This window comes from Oncorhynchus gorbuscha, linkage group LG08 (genome assembly GCF_021184085.1).
Source record: "Oncorhynchus gorbuscha isolate QuinsamMale2020 ecotype Even-year linkage group LG08, OgorEven_v1.0, whole genome shotgun sequence".
In the NCBI taxonomy this organism is placed as follows: Eukaryota; Metazoa; Chordata; class Actinopteri; order Salmoniformes; family Salmonidae; genus Oncorhynchus; species Oncorhynchus gorbuscha.
In genome coordinates, this window is record NC_060180.1 from 51,137,398 (window position 1) to 51,158,110 (window position 20,713).

At 45.1% G+C, this 20,713-nt stretch overlaps 1 protein-coding gene across 1 annotated transcript; it reads right to left on the minus strand.

Moving 5' to 3' along the window:
- Window positions 1-208: 208 nt before the first annotated feature.
- On the minus strand, window positions 209-20,446 carry LOC124041784 (proteasome subunit alpha type-7). Its single transcript, XM_046359801.1, has 7 exons — window positions 20,133-20,446; window positions 19,766-19,892; window positions 13,925-14,049; window positions 1,290-1,412; window positions 976-1,095; window positions 735-797; window positions 209-630 (listed from the first exon to the last, which is right to left on the minus strand). Exons 1-7 carry the CDS (start codon window positions 20,232-20,234, stop codon window positions 535-537), a joined length of 756 nt encoding a protein of 251 aa, XP_046215757.1. The 5' UTR covers window positions 20,235-20,446; the 3' UTR covers window positions 209-534.
- Between the last annotated feature and the right edge of the window lie 267 nt (window positions 20,447-20,713).

Genomic DNA, 20,713 nt, shown 5'->3' on the forward strand with positions numbered 1-20,713 from the left:
CCTAACCGACTGATATTTACTGTTTCGTTGTTGATTCTTGACATAGTTCGTATAATGCTGTTCTGATTCCATTTTACTACAGTATTTTTTTAAATTATTAGCTGGGATTGGGTGCTCGACTTCACTACAGACATATTTCAGCACCAACACACAAAGATAACATGAACGAAAATAAACATATAACCAGATGAATGAATAAAAACTAAGGTACATAAACAAGTTGACTTTATTAAGTATGTCGGTCTATTAACATTCACTTCAAATAAAAATATCATACTGTTCTTAAAAGAGGGCAGAGGTGAGATCTCCAAGTTCTGAATCCTAACTTCAGATCCACACAGCTCAACTTCCACATAAACCATGCATTGATGGCAATGCCAGTGGGATATTTGTGAAAATTCAACATAGGAACCTTAGTGTATGACATGAAAGCTATATTTGGGCCTATAAACCTTAAAACTTTTCTATATTTACCGACCAAATACACTGCCTTTACCCAAGGGCTAAATGAAAGCCAGTGGTTGAGTAACGACTTCAAGTAGATTTCTTCTGTTTTTTCTTCTCTGCCTCATCTTCTTTCTCTTTCTCGATCTCAGCCACCAGGGTCTCAATTTCTTTGGACTCCAATAACTACATGGAGCAACAACAAAAGAAATAAGCAATTAACTCAGACAAGGACATGTGTAAAGCAGCAAATACTGGGATCAGACCACCAAACTCTTTGCTGAGGGTACCTTCAGTGGCTGGTTTCTTCTGATCACGGCGAGATCAATGTTCTTCCCACCAGACTGAACCACCTGTAAATATAGTTCAAAAGGTCAAATGTACACAATGGATTTAATATGCTAACAGCCAAATTTTTGGCCATATTGAATACCCAAATATAACTGTCTCAGACCTACAGAAGTGCCTAGGGGAGTAGGAAGTAGGCGTTGGTTTGTAGTTTAGCATAAAAATGACAGTGGTTGACCTCACCTCAAGCAAGGCTTTAATTGCCAGCTTAATCGCCTCGTTGTCAGTGGCGATGGCTTCATCTGTGTAGTTCTTCTCCAGGAATTCCCTCACTGTCTTAGCACTGCGGCCAATTGCATTTGCCTGAATAAAGAGATGGGTAACAAATCAGTAACTGAGTATTTTTAAAACATTAAAATACCAATAATGTGGTTTAAATCCAGCTCAATACCTAATGTTTATTTTCAAAAACAGACCGCACAATTAAGACAAGAAAATCAAACTTTTGCAATGATACACTTCAGATAATCATTATGGCTATGAAAAACATGGCTGACCTTCCATGCATGGTATGTTCCTGAGGGGTCAGTCTGATAAAGCCTGGGGGTCCCATCGTAGTCAAAACCCACGATCAACGCCGAGATGCCAAACGGTCTTCGTCCATTACTCTGAGTGTAACGCTATAGAAAAAGATAAAAAGCTGGCTTCATATGAAAATAAACAAACAGTCAAGTATCATATGGACTCTAGTTTACTCTACCAAACTGGGTACAAGGTAGCCTTTCATGCAGGCTTGGGGAGTAACGGATTACAAAACAACTAACTGTAGTCCATGACCAGCAAAAATGTTGTAATCAGATTAGATATACTTTTGAAAAACTGGGTGATTACTTCTAGGGTTACTTTTTAAAAAATGTTTGGGGGGGGGTACATTTATTTTCCTAATGACATTCAAAATCAGCATTGAAAAAAGCCACAAGTTTAAGCTTGTCATGTCTGAAAGACCACAAATCAGAGACTAATATGATGACACACCAAATGTGTCTGATGGATAGAGTGGCGCAGCGGTCTAAGGCAATGCATCTCAGTGCTAGAGGCATCACAACAGACCCTGGTTAAATTCCAGGCTGTATCACAACCGGCTGTGATTGGGAGTCCCATAGGGCGGAGCACAATTGGGCCAGCATTGTCCGGGTTTGGCCAGGGTAGACTGTCATTGTAAAGAAGAATTTGTTCTTAACTGACTAGCCTAGTTAAATAACAAAAAAATGGAATGTAATCAGATTACGTTATTTCGTTTGGGTAATCCAAAAGTTACATTTGTGATTACAATTGGACAGGTAACAACCCTGAAGAGAAATATAATAAGCCATGTTTCATGAGCTGAAATTAAATATCCCACACATTTTACACACGCACAAAAAGCTCCCCTTAAATTTTGTGCACAAATTTGTTTACATCCCTGTTAGTGAGTATTTCTCCTTTGCCAAGATAATCCATCCACCTGACAGGTGTGGCATATCAAGAAGCTGATGAAACAGCATGATCTTTATACAGGTGCAACTCATGCTGGGGACAAAAAGCCACTAAAATGTGCAGTTTTGTCACAACACCACAGATGTCTCAAGTTGAGGGAGGGGGCAATTAGCATGCTGACTGTAGGGATGTGCACCAGAGTTGTTGCTATGGAATTTAATGATAATTTCACTACCATAACCCACCTCCAACGTCGTTTTAGAGAATTTGGCAGTACATCCAACCGGCCTCACAACCGCAAACCACGAGTATGGTGTCGTGTGGACGATCGGTGTGCAAATTGTGGACGAGTGGTGTGCAACTTTCTAAACAGAGTGCCCCATGGTAGCAGTGGGGTTATGGTTCTGTCAGGCATTAGCTACGGACAACGAACACATTTTATCGGTGGCAATTTGAATGCACAGAGATACCATGACGAGATCCTGAGGCCCATTGTCATGTCATGAATCCGCTACCATCACCTCACGTTTCAGCATGGAAATGCACAGCCCCATGTTGCAAAGATCTGTATACAATTCCTGAATGCTGAAAATGTCCCAGTTCTTCCATGGCCTCCATGCTAACCAGACATGTCACCCATTAAGCATGTTTGGGATGCTCTGGAACGATGTGTACGACAGCGTGTTCCAGATCCCTCCAATATCAAGCAACTTCGCACAGCCATTGAAGAGGAGTGGGACAACATTCTACAGGCCACAATCAGCCTGATCAACTCTATGCGAAAGACATTGTCACTATGCATGAGGCAAATGATGGTCACACCAGAGACTGATCCATGCCACAACATTTTTTTAAAAGGTATCTGTGACCAACAGATGGTTCTGTATTCCCAGTCATGTGATATCCATAGATTAGGGCCTAATGAATTTATTTCAATTGACTGATTTCCTTACATTAACTGTGACTCAGTGAAATATTTTAAATTGTTGCATTTACATTTTTGTTCAGTATAGTGGTTAGATACTGGGTTAAAATCAGAACAGTATTATACTAGAGACATGACACATTAGAAGTAATAATATAGTATCTGAGGAGCGAGAGACTGATTTTTACACCATAAGTTAATTGTTATCTGTAGGAGTCAGATTAAACTATAAAATGAAAGAGAAAGTGTCTTTTCTATTTTACCATTGGTTAATGAGATACTATTACTTTTACGGAGTTATCAAGAGTTGTAATTCTAAGTTGATTGGTTATTTGCATTTTTGATTTAACATGTTTTTGAATTACAATGTGAATCATGTGTTCGAAGGGAAAATACAGGAGTCTGAACTCATTTTGAAAATGGTTTCGTCAGTAACAGTATGTTATTATGCTCTTTCCTCTCTTGAGGTTACCATGGAACGTGAAATCGGATCGTGTCCTAAGACATGGTAGGAATAATTTGACCAAACAGTGTGTGTGAACCACAAAACGCTCCCTAACCGGCTGAAGAAAGAGCGACAAAGGCGTTCAATGCGACAGTGACTTTTAACACTTCTGAGTCCGAGCCAAACCTGGGTACCAGCGGCAGGAGTGCTGTGGAGAGAGATAACTGCTCAGGTGAGAGACTCGTGTTCGTGGGAGAAACGGATGTATCCCATTTGGATATTGAAAATCGGGACATGATCAAGGGCCATCAAATGTGACAGGCACGAGTTACATGTGCCGTTGGGAAGATTAACTGTAACGCTATCTGAAGAAGACACGCTTGAATGATAAGTGCCGGGAGAGGGGGTTGGTGTCTACACTGTGAACAATTTCGACTAAGTATGCATTGAGATATCGTTCTTTCATTACCAGGCGACAGGAAAACAGGCACAAATGGGGGCTGTAATGAGAAGAGCTTTTACCGGCAATAAAAAGGTTCAGTTAACAAACATACATTCTAACAGGGATTATGTGTGCTAGGTTGAGAGACTTGAATTTGAGTCGTAGACTCAAAGTAAACACTAAGGACTCATTCTGAATTTGAGTTGGATAATTTAAAAAATGTTTTAGTTATGATTCAGAGAGAGGGGGGCTCTAAAACAGTGAGGGCACTGCAAAAATGTATTAGGCCTAGGGAGGCTCTAGAAACCTTCTCTAAGTATCCTCCGACAGGGAGGTTGTTAGAGAACTCACTGGATGATAGCTTGGGCCAACCATGAAGGCTTTTTTTGGTTTTACCAGGTCATCAGAATTTTATGTTAAATCTCAATACATATAGATGGCTGGAAGATACGGCACAATTAATTGCATAAAAGGCTCATAGTCTGTTTTGCAATAACACCCAAGGATGAAAGGAAAGGGCATGGAGACCAGCATCATATGGGTATAGAACGTTACGGATGGACGGTTCTTTCCACAGTTTTAGTCGCATCAAGGGTGGTGTGAAGTTACTAAACATGTACTTTTCTTCCCTTTCCTAGTCAATATGTTTTTAGGTTTCGTGGAACATAAGAGTGATCCTTGTTCCAGAGGGGCTGATGTATATTGACTAATTGATTTGAGAATGTTTTAGTATGTTTATAACTGTAGAAGTGCATTAGGAGTAGTGACTAGTGTTTTATGGGTTAGATGGAATGATATTTGCAAATGTATCTGCAGCAGGAGGTGAAGTACACGAGGCCTGTGTTTGAGACAGAATGTTTATATAGGGCTGTTAAGTGGGATGGAATGTGATTGCGGGGGAGATCTGTGGGGGCTCATAAATTAAGGTTATGGTGATAGAGGGGTATCATTCCCAGAGACTATGTATATTGTTACAGGAGATAGCTCGTAGGAGAGGGAGGACCGCTAACTGTGCACAATATAGGGACTATTATGAAGTTAAATTGAACATTACACAAACCCAGATCATGGAGTTAGGTTGGATATTCTTCCAACTCATTAATCTCGTTCCCAATTTCTAACCGCCGGAAAACACTTGACAGATTACATGGAGTAGTTATTCTCACAGCAGTCGCCTGTACACTGACTCGGCACCAGTGCCCCCTGTATATAGCCTTGTTATTGCTTTTCTTATTGTGTTACTTTTTATTATAGCCTACTTGGTAAATACTTTCTTCTTCTTAAACTTAAACACTGTTGGTTAAGGGCTTGTAAGTAAGCATTTCACAGTAAAGCCTACACTTGTTGAATTCAGCGCATGTCACAAATAAAGTCTGATTTGATTTGTAGGGACAGTAATTGAAGGAGGCTATAGTCGTGGACCATGTTAGGAGAAGCAGGGGTTACTTTAGACATGCAAATTGGTTGGGTCTGGGAGCTACTTTAAACATAGTTGGGTTAGCTGCTTTATTGGTTAACTTCACTAGGGTAGGGGGCAGCATTCGTCATTTTGGTTGAAAAGCGTGCCCAAATTAAACTGCCTGCTACTCAGGCCCATAAGCTAGTATATGCATATAATTAGTAGATTTGGATAGAAAACACTCAAAAGTTTCCAAAACTGTTAAAATAATGTCTGAGTATAACAGAACTGATATGGCAGGCGAAAACCCGAGAAAAATCCAAACCAGGAAGTACTATTATTTTGAAAGGCAGTTTTTCCATTGAAAGCCTATCCACCATACAAAGACTTAGGACCCAGTTCACGATCTCTATGGCTTCCTCAACATGTGATCAGTCTTTAGGCATTGTTTCAGGCTTTTACTCTGACAAATGAGGGAGATACACCGCTTTCAATGAGAGGACAGTGGAAATTTCCAGACATGAAACAAGCACGTGATAGGGAGAGCGCATTTCTTGTTTACCTTTTCCATTGACGAAGCTTTTGTCCGGTTGAAATAATTGTGGAAGGACCACTAGAGGGCAGGCTGGGCTCATGGATAGTAGCCCAACAAAGCATGGGAGACAAGGTAACCAGAGTCAATTAAGCACAGCTGACGGTACTAATGAGATACTCTCATTCCCCTATAAAAGAGAGAATGGAACCAGCAGAGAGGGGGGAAACTAGCTCTGGAAGATGGCCACCGAGAGAGAGAAGCTGTGCTGAAAGAACCACTAAGACGGTGACAAACCCGTGATTTATGTTTGTTGTAGTTTAAAGATTATCCTATTGTGTTCTTGTTTCATCTGGAGAAGAAGATGTGTGTTTTTCCTTGGAAGATTTCTCATCGATTATGTTAGAATGTTTTTGTTGACAAAATACCCTCAATAGAGAACCGTGTTCAATCAGAAAAACCTACTCCTGACTTGTTTATTCCACCTTCCCGCTTTAGAGTGACGTCTAATTACTTGGTACGCTCACATTGGTGGAGGATGCGGGCATTAGGTGGACGAGTGACAAGGATAAGTGAGTAAATCAATATTCTTCCAGTAGACCCGGAGGAACCATTCAAGAACGATGGATAACGCCCTACTACAACAATTGATCACGGCACAGCAGACAACCATAGAACTCCTGCAACAACAGCTGAGTCGACGAGAAGAAACTAGAGTTAGGCCAAGAGCGGCTGCTCACGCCATCTTACCTCGTCTCTCCAAGGAGGATGATATTGAGGCCTTCCTCATGACCTTCGAAAGGACAGAATGGGCTAGCGCATTAGCTCCTCTTTTGACCGGGGTGGCTCAGGAAGCCTATTTTGACCTGGATTCCCGCGAAGCTGCGGACGATGGGCGACTAAAAACCGAGATCCTGTCCCGGTACCAGCTGACTGCCAGAGATAGGGCTGTAAAGTTCCATCAATGGACCTATACAGCTGATCAACCCGTCCGTGCCCAGATCTTCGCCTTAATACGACTGACGAAACAGTGGCTAGAACCTGGAAAGGGAGTAGGACATGTGATAGAGACTCTCGTAGTGGACAAGATATTGAGAGAATTACCCAGTGACTTAAAAAGGGTTGTGGGGCAAGCCAACCCGTTGTCAGCCGACGACATAGCCCAGGCGGTGGAAACATATCGGTCTACAGGGGAGTTGTTAAAAAGTGACAAGGAGGAACGGAAGGAGTCTTCCAATCCCGTACCACGACTCACCCCGGCGCGCCCGCCACCGAAACGTCCAAGCCCCCCCGGAGGTGGGAGAAGTCAGCCACCACACAGCCGGGTCGGTGTTATAAGTGTCAGTCTCCCAACCATTATGCCCCACAATGTCCTAGCAAGGATGAACCCATGGTCACGGAGTCGTCACTGCCTACCCCCACACATCCCGTTTTGAGGGGGCAGGATCAACACTGTTGGTTAGCAGAGATAGCCCCAGCCTCAGAGATTCCGGTGCGAGTTGAAGGACAAGATGTGGTAGCTATTCGACTCGGGAAGTATGGTTACGTTAGTAGAGGAGCGGATGGTGACCTCCGCAACACTGCTACCAGACAAAGTAGCCGTATCCTGTATCCATGGAGACACCCTCTATTACCCCACTGTAAATCTGCCTATTCTCACTCCAAAAGGAAGGTGTACAGTCAGGGCAGGGAAAGTGCCCCAGCTGAAGGTGCCATTATTGATCGGGAGAGACTGTCCCCTATATAAGGAGCTTCAGCAGATGACGTTATGCACGGGAAGAAGGGGGACAGGAAAGAAGAGAAACTCCAAGCCCGAGGTAGTAGTACTACAAGGAGACGTAGCCGCGTCGTCGTCCTCTACAGCAGAGGAAGAAATAGCGACCCAACGTTTACGACAGATATTCCAGGAAACCACGATGAAGACACCTGTGAAGGGTTATACACAACACAGGAAGGAAGGAGCAACCAGGCACTAAGGGATATATTTGAAGCTCCATCCGAGGAGGGAACCTGGAAGGGATTCTCCTCAGTCACCCCTGATGGGGATGTGGAACAACCTCCACATCCCTCTACCGAGGTCGACCTGCCCCAGGAATTAAAGGGACAGTTCGGCACCTCGCAGCATAGAGACCCAGACCTAAGGGAGGCCATGAGGAAGGTGAAGGTGATCGACGGGAGGAACGTCAACGGATCAGGTGAGCCCCCTCTTCCTTACTATGCAATCAGGCAGGGTCTCTTATACTGGGTCGTATGACGAAGGGGGGAAAACCAGGAATTACTATTGGTGCCTAGACCATACAGGGATACAGTTCTACAGTTAGCCCATTCCCACGTCCTAGGAGGACACCTGGCACGAGACAAGACTATTGACAGAATCATGCAGAGATTCTATTGGCCCCGTGTCACCCGAGATGTGGCCAGGTATTGTAAGACGTGTGATCAATGTCAACGTACAGCCACACGGCCACACCTACGCAACCCTTTGATTCCTCTCCCCGTCATAGAGACTCCCTTTGAACGCATAGCTATGGACCTCGTAGGACCCCTCCCAAAATCCGCCAGAGGACACGAGTACATCCTAGTGGTTATAGATTACGCTACCAAGTTCCCGGAGGCCATACCCCTGCGTAACATGTCGTCAAAGGGAATTGTCAAGGAGTTATTCCTGATGTTCTCTCGTGTGGGCCTTCCCAAGACTATCTTAACCGATCCCGTTCATGTCCCGGTTGATGAAGGACTTGTATCGGTTATATCAGGTTCAACAGATACGTACAAGCATATTCCACCCTCAAACAGATGGGTTGTGTGAACGCTTGAACAAAATAATTAAAAGCACGTTGAGAAGAGTGGTGTCCCGAGACGGGAAAAACTGGGACATGCTTCTCCCACACTAAATGTTTGCCCTGCGAGAAGTACCCCAGGCATCCACTGGATTCTCTCGGTTTGAATTGCTCTATGGCAGACCCTGTCGAGGAATCCTCGACTTAGCCAAGGAGACCTGGGAGACCCAACCATGCCCCTTTCGATTCACAATAGAACACGTTACCCCGATGAGAGACCGCCTGTCAGCAGTGTGGCCCATAGTCAAGGAGCATATGGAGAAGGCCCAAAGGACCCAAGGCCGGGCCTATGATAAATCTGCGACCCCCCCGTGAGTTCACCGTGGGAGAGAAAGTGATGGTGCTTGTGCCCACGGCCGAACATCGCTTGCTGGCGCAGTGGAGGGGGCCCTACGAGGTAATGAAAAGGGTCTCACCGGTCAATTACCTCATCAAGCAACCTGACAGGAGGAAGAAGGTCCAACTATCACATAAACCTGCTGAAGACGTACCATGGACGAGAGGAGGTGGTGGCTTTGATGGCCCTGGAGGGCAAAGAAAAAAAAAAAAGAGGCTCTACCACAGGTGCGCCGTGGCCAAACTCTCCTACCGGAGCAGTCAAGACAGCTAGACAAGCTGATTATGATCTTTGGTCGAATAATCTCTCCATTCCCAGGACAAACAGATGTCCTGTTCCACCATATCCACACTGAACCCGGCAAGAAAGTGCATACCCGCCCTTACAGGATTCCTGAGGCTCGCCGAGTCATCGCTAAGAAAGAGGTGAGTGAGATGTTGAGGATGGGCGTGATCGAGCCCTCGACGAGCGAGTGGTCCAGTCCCATAGTCCTGGTCCCCAAAGCCGATGGTAGTATGAGACTCTGCAACGACTTTAGGGGCGTGAATGCCATCTCTACATTCGATGCGTACCCAATGCCCCGCGTGGATGAACTCTTGGAGCGCTTAGGAAAGGCCAAGTTAATCACTACCCTGGATTTGACGAAGGGATATTGGCAAGTGCCGGTGGCTCCGGAGGATCGCCCAAAGACTGCCTTCGCCACCCCAGAGGGGCTTTTCTAGTATGTGAGGATGCCCTTCGGACTGCACGGAGCCGCTGCAACCTTCCAACGCCTCATGGATGCCATTCTACGGCCCCATCAAGAGTATGCAGCGGCGTACATAGACGATGTGGTCATCCACAGCGAGGACTGGGATAATCACCTCCTGTGATTACGGGCGGTGCTCGTGAGTTTGGAAGCCACAGGGTTGACAGCCAATCCAAATAAATGCTGCCTGGGCCTGTCCGAAGCGGAGTACCTGGGGTATACCGTGGGGAATGGGAAAATACGCCCGCAGGCAGAGAAGACCAGGGCAATTCGTGACTGGCCTCGACCCCGGACCAAGCGAGACGGTCGGGCCTTCTTAGGGATAACAGGATATTATCGCCGTTTTATCCCGGGATATGCAACCATTGCCAACCCCCTCACAAACCTCATCAGGAAAAACCTGCCAAACCAGGTAGAGTGGAAAGACGAGACGGAAGAGGCCTTTCAATTGTTAAAAGATGGCCTGTGTTCTGATCCAGTTCTACAGGCTCCGGACTTCTCACAAGAGTTCATTGTGCAGGTCGACGCCTCTGATACAGGGCTCGGGGCCGTACTAGCTCAGGGTAAAGGTGAAGCAGAGAAGCCGATTCTCTTCATTAGTAGGAAACTCAGCGATCGGGAACAGAGGTATGCGACCGTAGAGAAAGAGGCCTTAGCCATCAAGTGGGCCCTCGATTATCTCTGGTACTACCTACTGGGTCGGAGGTTTGCATTAGTTACTGACCATGCGACCCTCACGTGGATGGCTGGTAAGAGAAACAATAACAACAGAATAGCCAGATGGTTTTTGTCTTTACAACCGTTCTCTTTCCATGTCATCCACAGGGCCGGATCGAGGAACGGGAATGCAGACGCGCTGTCCCGACGCGACCAAGACGGTGAGTCTGGCGCCCGACCCTCTGGTTCGGTCCTGAGGGGGAAGGTATGTGGAAGGACCACTAGAGGGCAGGCTGGGCTCATGGATAGTAGCCCAACAAAGCATGGGAGACAAGGTAACCAGAGTCAATTAAGCACAGCTGACGGTACTAATGAGACTCTCCTTCCCCTATAAAAGAGAGAATGGAACCAGCAGAGAGGGGGGAAACTAGCTCTGGAAGATGGCCACCGAGAGAGAGAAGCTGTGCTGAAAGAACCACTAAGACTGTGACAAACCCGTGATTTATGTTTGTTGTAGTTTAAAGATTATCCTATTGTGTTCTTGTTTCATCTGGAGAAGAAGATGTGTGTTTTTCCTTGGAAGATTTTTCATTGATTATGTTAGAATGTTTTTGTTGACAAAATACCCTCAATAGAGAAGTGTTCAATCAGAAAAACCTACTCCTGACTTGTTTATTCCACCTTCCCGCTTTAGAGTGACGCCTAATTACTTGGTACGCTCACATAATATTGATTATTTAAGACAAAAACAACTTGAGGATTGATTTTAAACATCGTTTGACATGTTTCTACTATCATTATTTTTACTTAAAAAACTTTTCGTCTTCGTGTTGAGCGCGCATGGTGCCTTTGGATTTCTGAATTAAACTCACCAACAAAAAATGTAGGTATTTGGACAAAGATTAACTATCGAACAAAACAAACATTTGTTGTCTAACATGGAGACCTGGGAGTGCCACGAGATGAAGAGCAAAGGTAAGTGATTAATTTGAATGCTATTTCTGACTTTTGTGACACTCTCCTTGGTTGGAAAATGGCTGTATGGGTTTCTGTGTATAGGCGCTGACCTAACATAATCGCAAAGTGGGCTTTCACCATAAAGCCTTTTTGAAATCTGACACAGCGGTTGCATTAAGGAGAACTTTATCTGTATTCGCATGTATCTTTTATCAATGTTTATGATGAGTATTACTGTTATTTGATGTGTCTGCACTTTCACAGGATGTTTGTTTGAGACAATGCATTTCTGAACATAACACACCAATTTCAAATCAGGTTTTTGGACATAAAGATGAACTTTATCGAACAAAACACACATTGTGTAACATGAAGTCCTGTGAGTGCCATCTGATGAAGATCAAAGGTTAGTGATTCATTTAATCGCTATTTCTGACTTTTGTGAGTCCTCTCTGTGGCTGGAAAATGGCTGTAAGGTCAGCACCTAGTCACAGAAAACCAAACAATTGTTTGGTGTGCTTTCGCCGTAAGGCCTATTTGAAATCTGCCACTGTGGCTGGATTTACAAGAAGTTTATCTTTAAAATGGTGGATAATACTTGTATGTTTGAGGAATTTTAATTATGGGATTTCTGTTTTGAATTTGACCCCATGCAATTTCACTGGCTGTTGTTGAGGTGGGACGCTAGCAAATCCTATTTGTTGTCATGTTTCCAGTGTGTCCATCTGTGTTGAAGTGACTGCATGGGAGAGGGCAGTGGGTAGAATTTCCCATAGGGGTGGAAGGAGGGAGGGGGAAAGAGAGAGGGACAGTAAACCCAGTGTTCCAGGCAGGTTAATGCATCATATAAAAGGATAGATGTGGGATAATTGTACTCTAAACAACATTTTGGAGGCATTGATATGAAAGTCTATACATTGCTGAGTTACCTCAAGAAGATGTAGCGTTGATTAGGGATACGCACTTGCCTATCAGGTGAGGTGCCCATCAGGTGGCAATGGAGGAGAATTGGGAACAAAGTGAAAATGACATGGCTTGGGAACACCTCTCAGAACCTGGGGCCGGAAAGGGGAAGACTGGGCGAAAGCATTAAGAGGCTTTTAGGGCTTTCATTTATGTGGAATCCAGCAGAAAAGTATCCTGGAGGCATAGAGTCAGGCGAAGAGAGTGGAAGTGTCATGGTCTCAGACTTTGGTTTTCATGCATATATAATTTTGCATAGCTTACCACATTAATACTGTTATGTTTAGTGTTTCTCGTTGCTTTGCAAGTTTTGCGCTATCACTCTTGGGAACCAGAAGGAGAACGTTGAACTGGGAGAAGTCAACAGACCCAGGGGACACGTTATAATCAGTGTTCTATGAGGAATGGAAATAAGATTGTATGGTGTGATCATAGAACAGAGGCCATAAGTCTCCGAGTTTGTAACCCTCACTGTGAATGTTAATTATGTTTATTTTTTTACTAATGATTGTTTGTCCATTAAAGTAATTTCCAAGTGTATGTAATGTTGAACAGTATGAAGTTAAATGTTCAAAACAGGGGACTGTTAGATTCTGGGTTATAGTTGGAACATTATTATACTAGAGACAAGACACATCAGAAGTAATAGTATAGTATCGGAGGAGTGATAGAGACTGGTTTTTACATCAGAAGTTAATGGTTATCTGTAGGAGCCAGATGGCCTTGGAATGTGCTGGGTAGAGGGGAGGCAGTCACATGATTGCTATAGGTGATAAGGGTGGAGAGCTTTGGATTGGGAATCAAGGGGGTTAACGTCAGGTCACCTTAAGGGAGAAGGAACGGTTTATTATACCATCAGTTAGTCTTCCTGTAGAACCATAAAAGATGTAAGGGTTGGAGAGAAGGAGTGCATCTAAATTGGAATATATATACTTGTGGTGGTGGAAACATGTTTTGTCCAATGCAGCTGTATTGATCCTCTGGGAAGAATTAAACTTGGTTCAGCTTTCATAGTGTCCTTAGAGTTTTTTAGAACCTAACAATAGTAACTGTAAAGGATTACATTCTGAATGTAACCTACCCAAACCTGGTAGCATGCGCCGATGCTGTCACTCTTGGACAACATCACCATGTTGACCCAACACAAAGTCCCCTCTGTGTCACTAATGTTGAATAAACTTGAACTTCCACTGACAGTTGCCCAGGTGGTTGGTCTTTATGATGTTGACAAAATAAACACAGGGAAGTCTTATTAAACATACTTTTTAAACGTGGGTCTGCTACAGGTTCCTGACAAATTGCTTCCCCTCACATTAAAATAAAAGTCTTTTACACAAGCAATCTCTTGAGAGAGACTATTGGAGAGCTGTGACTTCCTGTTTTAGTGAAATCTAATTGCTGAGTGGTGTCTGTCACGGATGGCAATAGCAAGTCGTTAGGGGCTGTTAGTTGGAGGTGGTGTGTATTGTACCTGTTTCAGGGTGGCGATGTGCCGTGTGATGTACTCAACGGTAACTGGGTCCTCCACTGTGAGCCTGTGACTCTGGCACTCCACCCGAGCTCTGTTGATCACAATGCGGGCATCTGCTGTCAGACCTGACAGAGGCAGACAACTGGTTAAATAAGAGACAATAAGAGCGAAACGTTCAGCTGGTTTGGTTATGAGCCACAGCAAACCAAACAATATTGAAACCAGACGGAAAAAAACTCCCTAGACAAAGTTTTACCTCTGGAAACAGCCATTACACGAATTGTTCTTGCTAGGCAATGTTAGCTGCAGTTGAAGTCAGAAGTTTACATACACTTAGGTTGGAGTCATAACTCGTTTTTCAACCACTCCACAAATATCTTGTTAACAAACTGTAGTTTGGGCAAGTTGGTTAGGACATCTAATTTGTGCCTGACAAGTACTATTTTCAACAATTGTTTACAGATTACTTCACTTATAATTAATTGTGTCACAATTCCAGTGGGTCAGAGGTTTACATACACTAAGTTGACTGCCATTAAACAGCTTGGAAAATTCCAGAAAATTATGTCATGGCTTTCGAAGCTTCTGATAGGCTAATTGACAATTTGAGTCAATTGGAGGTGTACCTGTGGATGTATTGCAAGACCTACCTTCAAACTCAGTGCCTCGTTGCTTGACATCATGAGAAAAATCAAAAGAAATTAGCCAAAACCTCAGAAAGCAAATTGTAGACATCCACAAGTCTGGTTCATCCTTGGGAGAAATGTCCAAATGCCTGACGGTAGCACGTTCATCTGTACAAACGATAGTATGCAAGAATAAACACCATGGGACCACGCAGCCATCATACCGCTCAGGAAGGTGGTGCATTCTGTCTCCTAGAGATGAACATACTTTTGTGCAAAAGTGCAAATCAATCCCAGAACAAAAGCAAAGGACCTTGTGAAGATGCTTCAGGAAACAGATACAAAAGTATCTATCCACAGTAAAGAGTCCTATATCGACATAACCTGAAAGGCTGCTCAGCAAGGAAGAAGACACTGCTCCAAAAGTGCCATTAAAAAAGCAAGACTATGGTTTGCAACTGCACATGGGGACAATGATTGTACTTTTTGGAAAAATGTCCTCTGGTCTGATGAAACAAAAATAAAACTGGCCATAATGACCATCGTTATGTTTGGAGGAAAAAGGGGAAGGCTTGTAAGCCGAAGAACACCATCCCAACCTTGAAGCACGGGGGTGGTAGCATCATGTTGTGGGGATGCTTTGCTTCAGGAGGGACTGGTGCACTTCACAAAATAGATGGCATCATGAGGTAGGAAAATTGTGGATATATTGAAGCAACATCTCAAGACATCTCAACATCAGTCAGGAAGCTTTGTCATCGCAAATTTGTCTTCCAAATGGACAATGACACCAAGCATACTTCCAAAGTTGTGGTAAACTGGCTTAAGGACAACAAAGTCAAGTTATTGGAGTGGCCATCACAAAGCCCTGACCTCAATCCTATAGAAAATATGTGGGCAGAACTGAAAAAGCATGTGCGAGCAAGGAGGCCTACAAACCTGACTCAGTTACACCAGCTCTGTCAGGAGGAATGGGACAAAATTCACCCAATTTCTTGTGGGAAGCCGTTGGAAGGTTACCCGAAGGCAATGCTACCAAATACCGTCTACCGAATAGCAGCACTGTAGAAACTATTACACTCAACTGAACGACTTGATTAGTGTAGTGTTAGCTAGCTACATAGTTGTCTTTGCTGTCTTCGTATCCAAGATAATTGTGTAGTTTAGAGCGTGTAGTCTTAGAGTGATTATCTTAATTTACCGAGGTTAGCTAGCCAGCTATTTGTCGTCCTTAACGTAGGAGACTCTGCTAGCTAGCCAACAGCTAGCCAACGTCTACTGAATAGAACTTCCGCACTCAACAACCCGGTCGCATTCCGCTTCGCTCCACAGGTAGTATCACATTTTTCATTTCATTTCTTTACAGCACAACGGTTTGATTTGTTTGATCGTAGTTAGCTACATAGCTAGCTACATAGCCGTCTGTGTATCAAAGATAATTGTGTAGTCTAGAGCGATTTTCTAGGTTAGCTAGCCAGCTATTGTCGTTCTTTTAACGCAACGTAACGTAATCAACACTGCTAGCTAGCCAGCTAGCCCCCGAATAGCAGCACTGTAGAAACTATTACACTCAAAGGAACGACTTGATTAGTGTAGTGTCAACAACGCAGCCACTGCCAGCTAGCCTACAAAGTCAACAACGCAGCCACTGCCAGCTAGCCTACTTCAGCAGTACTGTATCATTTTAATCATTTTAGTCAATAAGATTCTTGCTACGTAAGCTTAACTTTCTGAACATTCGAGACGTGTAGTCCACTTGTCATTCCAATCTCCTTGCATTAGCATAGCCTCTTCTGTAGCCTGTCAACTATGTGTCTGTCTATCCCTGTTCTCTCCTCTCTGCACAGACCATACAAACGCTCCACACCGTGTGGCCGCTGCCACCCTAATCTGGTGGTCCCAGCGCGCACGACCCACGTGGAGTTCCAGGTCTCCGGTAGCTTCTGGAACTGCCGATCTGCGGCCAACAAGGCAGAGTTCATCTCAGCCTATGCCTCCCTCCAGTCCCTCGACTTCTTGGCACTGACAGAAACATGGATCACCACAGATAACACTGCTACTCCTACTGCTCTCTCTTCGTCCGCCCACGTGTCCTCGCACACCCCGAGAGCTTCTGGTCAGCGGGGTGGTGGCATCGGGATCCTTATCTCTCCCAAGTGGTCATTCTCTCTTTCTCCCCTTACCCATCTGTCTATCGCCTCCTTTGAATTTCATGCTGTCACAGTTACCAGCCCTTTCAAGCTTAACATCCTTATCATTTATCGCCCTCCAGGTCCCCTCTGAGAGTTCATCAATGAGCTTGATGCATTGATAAGCTCCTTTCCTGAGGACGGCTCACCTCTCACAGTTCTGGGCGACTTTAACCTCCCCACGTCTACCTTTGACTCATTCCTCTCTGCCTCCTTCTTTCCACTCCTCTCCTCTTTTGACCTCACCCTCTCACCTTCCCCCCCTACTCACAAGGCAGGCAATACGCTCGACCTCATCTTTACTAGATGCTGTTCTTCCACTAACCTCATTGCAACTCCCCTCCAAGTCTCCGACCACTACCTTGTATCCTTTTCCCTCTCGCTCTCATCCAACACTTCCCACACTGCCCCTACTCGGATGGTATCGCGCCGTCCCAACCTTCGCTCTCTCCCCCGCTACTCTCTCCTCTTCCATCCTATCATCTCTTCCCTCTGCTCAAACCTTCAACCTATCTCCTGATTCTGCCTCCTTAACCCTCCTCTCCTCCCTTTCTGCATCCTTTGACTCTCTATGTCCCCCATCTTCCAGGCCGGCTCGGTCCTCCCCTCCCGCTCCGTGGCTTGACGACTCATTGCGAGCTCACAGAACAGGGCTTCGGGCAGCCGAGCGGAAATGGAGGAAAACTCGCCTCCCTGCGGACCTGGCATCCTTTCGCTCCCTCCTCTCTACATTTTCCTCCTCTGTCTCTGCTGCTAAAGCCACTTTCTACCACTCTAAATTCCAAGCATCTGCCTCTAACCCTAGGAAGCTCTTTGCCACCTTCTCCTCCCTCCTGAATCCTCCTCCCCCCCCTCCTCCCTCTCTGCAGATGACTTCGTCAACCATTTTGAAAAGAAGGTCGACGACATCCGATCCTCGTTTGCTAAGTCAAACGACACCGCTGATTCTGCTCACACTGCCCTACCCTGTGCTCTGACCTCTTTCTCCCCTCTCTCTCCAGATGAAATCTCGCGTCTTGTGACGGCCGGCCGCCCAACAACCTGCCCGCTCGACCCTATCCCCTCCTCTCTTCTCCAGACCATTTCCGGAGACCTTCTCCCTTACCTCACCTTGCTCATCAACTTATCCCTGACCGCTGGCTACGTCCCTTCCGTCTTCAAGAGAGCGAGAGTTGCACCCCTTCTGAAAAAACCTACACTCGATCCCTCCGATGTTAACAACTACAGACCAGTATCCCTTCTTTCTTTTCTCTCCAAAACTCTTGAACGTGCCGTCCTTCGTCAGCTCTCCCGCTATCTCTCTCAGAATGACCTTCTTGATCCAAATCAGTCAGGTTTCAAGACTAGTCATTCAACTGAGACTGCTCTTCTCTGTATCACGGAGGCGCTCCGCACCGCTAAAGCTAACTCTCTCTCCTCTGCTCTCATCCTTCTAGACCTATCGGCTGCCTTCGATACTGTGAACCATCAGATCCTCCTCTCCACCCTCTCCGAGTTGGGCATCTCCGGCGCGGCCCACGCTTGGATTGCGTCCTACCTGACAGGTCGCTCCTACCAGGTGGCGTGGCGAGAATGTCTCCTCACCACGCGCTCTCACCACTGGTGTCCCCCAGGGCTCTGTTCTAGGCCCTCTCCTATTCTCGCTATACACCAAGTCACTTGGCTCTGTCATAACCTCACATGGTCTCTCCCATCATTGCTATGCAGACGACACACAATTAATCTTCTCCTTTCCCCCTTCTGATGACCAGGTGGCGAATCGCATCTCTGCATGTCTGGCAGACATATCAGTGTGGATGACGGATCACCACCTCAAGCTGAACTTCGGCAAGACGGAGCTGCTCTTCCTCCCGGGGAAGGACTGCCCGTTTCATGATCTCGCCATCACGGTTGACAACTCCATTGTGTCCTCCTCCCAGAGCGCTAAGAACCTTGGCGTGATCCTGGACAACACCCTGTCGTTCTCAACTAACATCAAGGGGGTGGCCCGTTCCTGTAGGTTCATGCTCTACAACATCCGCAGAGTACGACCCTGCCTCACACAGGAAGCGCCGCAGGTCCTAATCCAGGCACTTGTCATCTCCCGTCTGGATTACTGCAACTCGCTGTTGGCTGGGCTCCCTGCCTGTGCCATTAAACCCCTACAACTCATCCAGAACGCCGCAGCCCGTCTGGTGTTCAACCTTCCCAAGTACTCTCACGTCACCCCGCTCCTCCGCTCTCTCCACTGGCTTCCAGTTGAAGCTCGCATCCGCTACAAGACCATGGTGCTTGCCTACGGAGCTGTGAGGGGAACGGCACCTCAGTACCTCCAGGCTCTGATCAGGCCCTACACCCAAACAAGGGCACTGCGTTCATCCACCTCTGGCCTGCTCGCCTCCCTACCACTGAGGAAGTACAGTTCCCGCTCAGCCCAGTCAAAACTGTTCGCTGCTCTGGCCCCCCAATGGTGGAACAAACTCCCTCACGACGCCAGGACAGCGGAGTCAATCACCACCTTCTCACGACGCCAGGACAGCGGAGTCAATCACCACCTTCCGGAGACACCTGAAACCCCACCTCTTTAAGGAATACCTAGGATAGGATAAGTAATCCTTCTCACCCCCCCCTTTAAGATTTAGATGCACTATTGTAAAGTGACTGTTCTACTGGATGTCATAAGGTGAATGCACCAATTTGTAAGTCGCTCTGGATAAGAGCGTCTGCTAAACGACTTAAATGTAAATACTAATTGAGTGTATGTAAACTTCTTACCCACTAGGAATGTGACGAAATAAATAAAAGCTGAAATAATTCTCTATTATTCTGACATTTTACATTCTTAAAGTAAAGTGATGATCCTAACTGACCTAAAACAGTTTTTTTTTTACAAGGATTAAATGTCAGGAATTGTGAAAAACTGAGTTTACATACACCTTAGCCAAATACATTTAAACTTCCGACTTCAACGGTACTTACTTTGGCATGTCGTCTGATGATCAAGATAACATACAAATTAATGAATATGTAGTTAGCTGGTTAGATACCTGCGAATGCCATGCAAACATGTTCGTCTAGGGCGCAGATCTTGCGGACTGTTCTTTCCTCCTGTAGTTTGGCGACAGACTTCTTCTCAACTCCAAGGACAACAATGTCTTTGCCCCTGATGCCCACCTAAATTAGGAATGGGGAAATGAAACAGTTTAGTAGTTCGACACTAGCTAAGTAATTTCACCGAAATTCAAGTAAATATTGCGTTCAACAACAGAACATGATAGCTAGCTAAATTGAGTTAGCTAGCAATTTTCTCAAACAGCATCACAATGTTACGTTAGCTAGCTATCTTTTCATACATTTATAGCTACATAGTAGCTAAATGACACAGCTTACGTTAGCTTAGCTTCATAAACTTACAGCAGTGGAGCCTTTCTTCACAGCCTCTTGTGCATATTCCACCTGAAAAAGGTGACCGTCGGGAGAAAACACAGTGATCGCCCTGTCATATCTTGCTGCCATTGTGTTTCGCGAAACAGATGTACTGAAATGTTTAAAACTTGTAGCTAGCTACTCCGCTAGCGAATGTTTGCCAGCTAGTTTTGAGTGAGAGTAATCACAGGGCGCATGCGCTTGAACTCTTTCAATTTTGAGCATAAATTCACAGATGCCTCTGCAACATTTTATTTGACTCTTTATAAACTCAACAGCATTTCATTGTTATCATAAGTGGTTCCGGGACTATAATAAGAGTTTAATACAGACGTTTTCAGCACTGTTTGGACCCTTTCCGGGGGATACTATTTTCCATTCCCCTGTGGCCTTTGGGTTGAGTTTGGATTATTCCACCTTTCGACAGGGGTTGAAAACATTGGTTTTTTATAAAAGTCTTAATTGTACCCCACAAAACAACAATGCATTGACATGTTTTTATAATGTTGATATATATATCATGAAGATATATTACATTTCAAGGGCATTATCGTTCAGCCCTTTAGTTG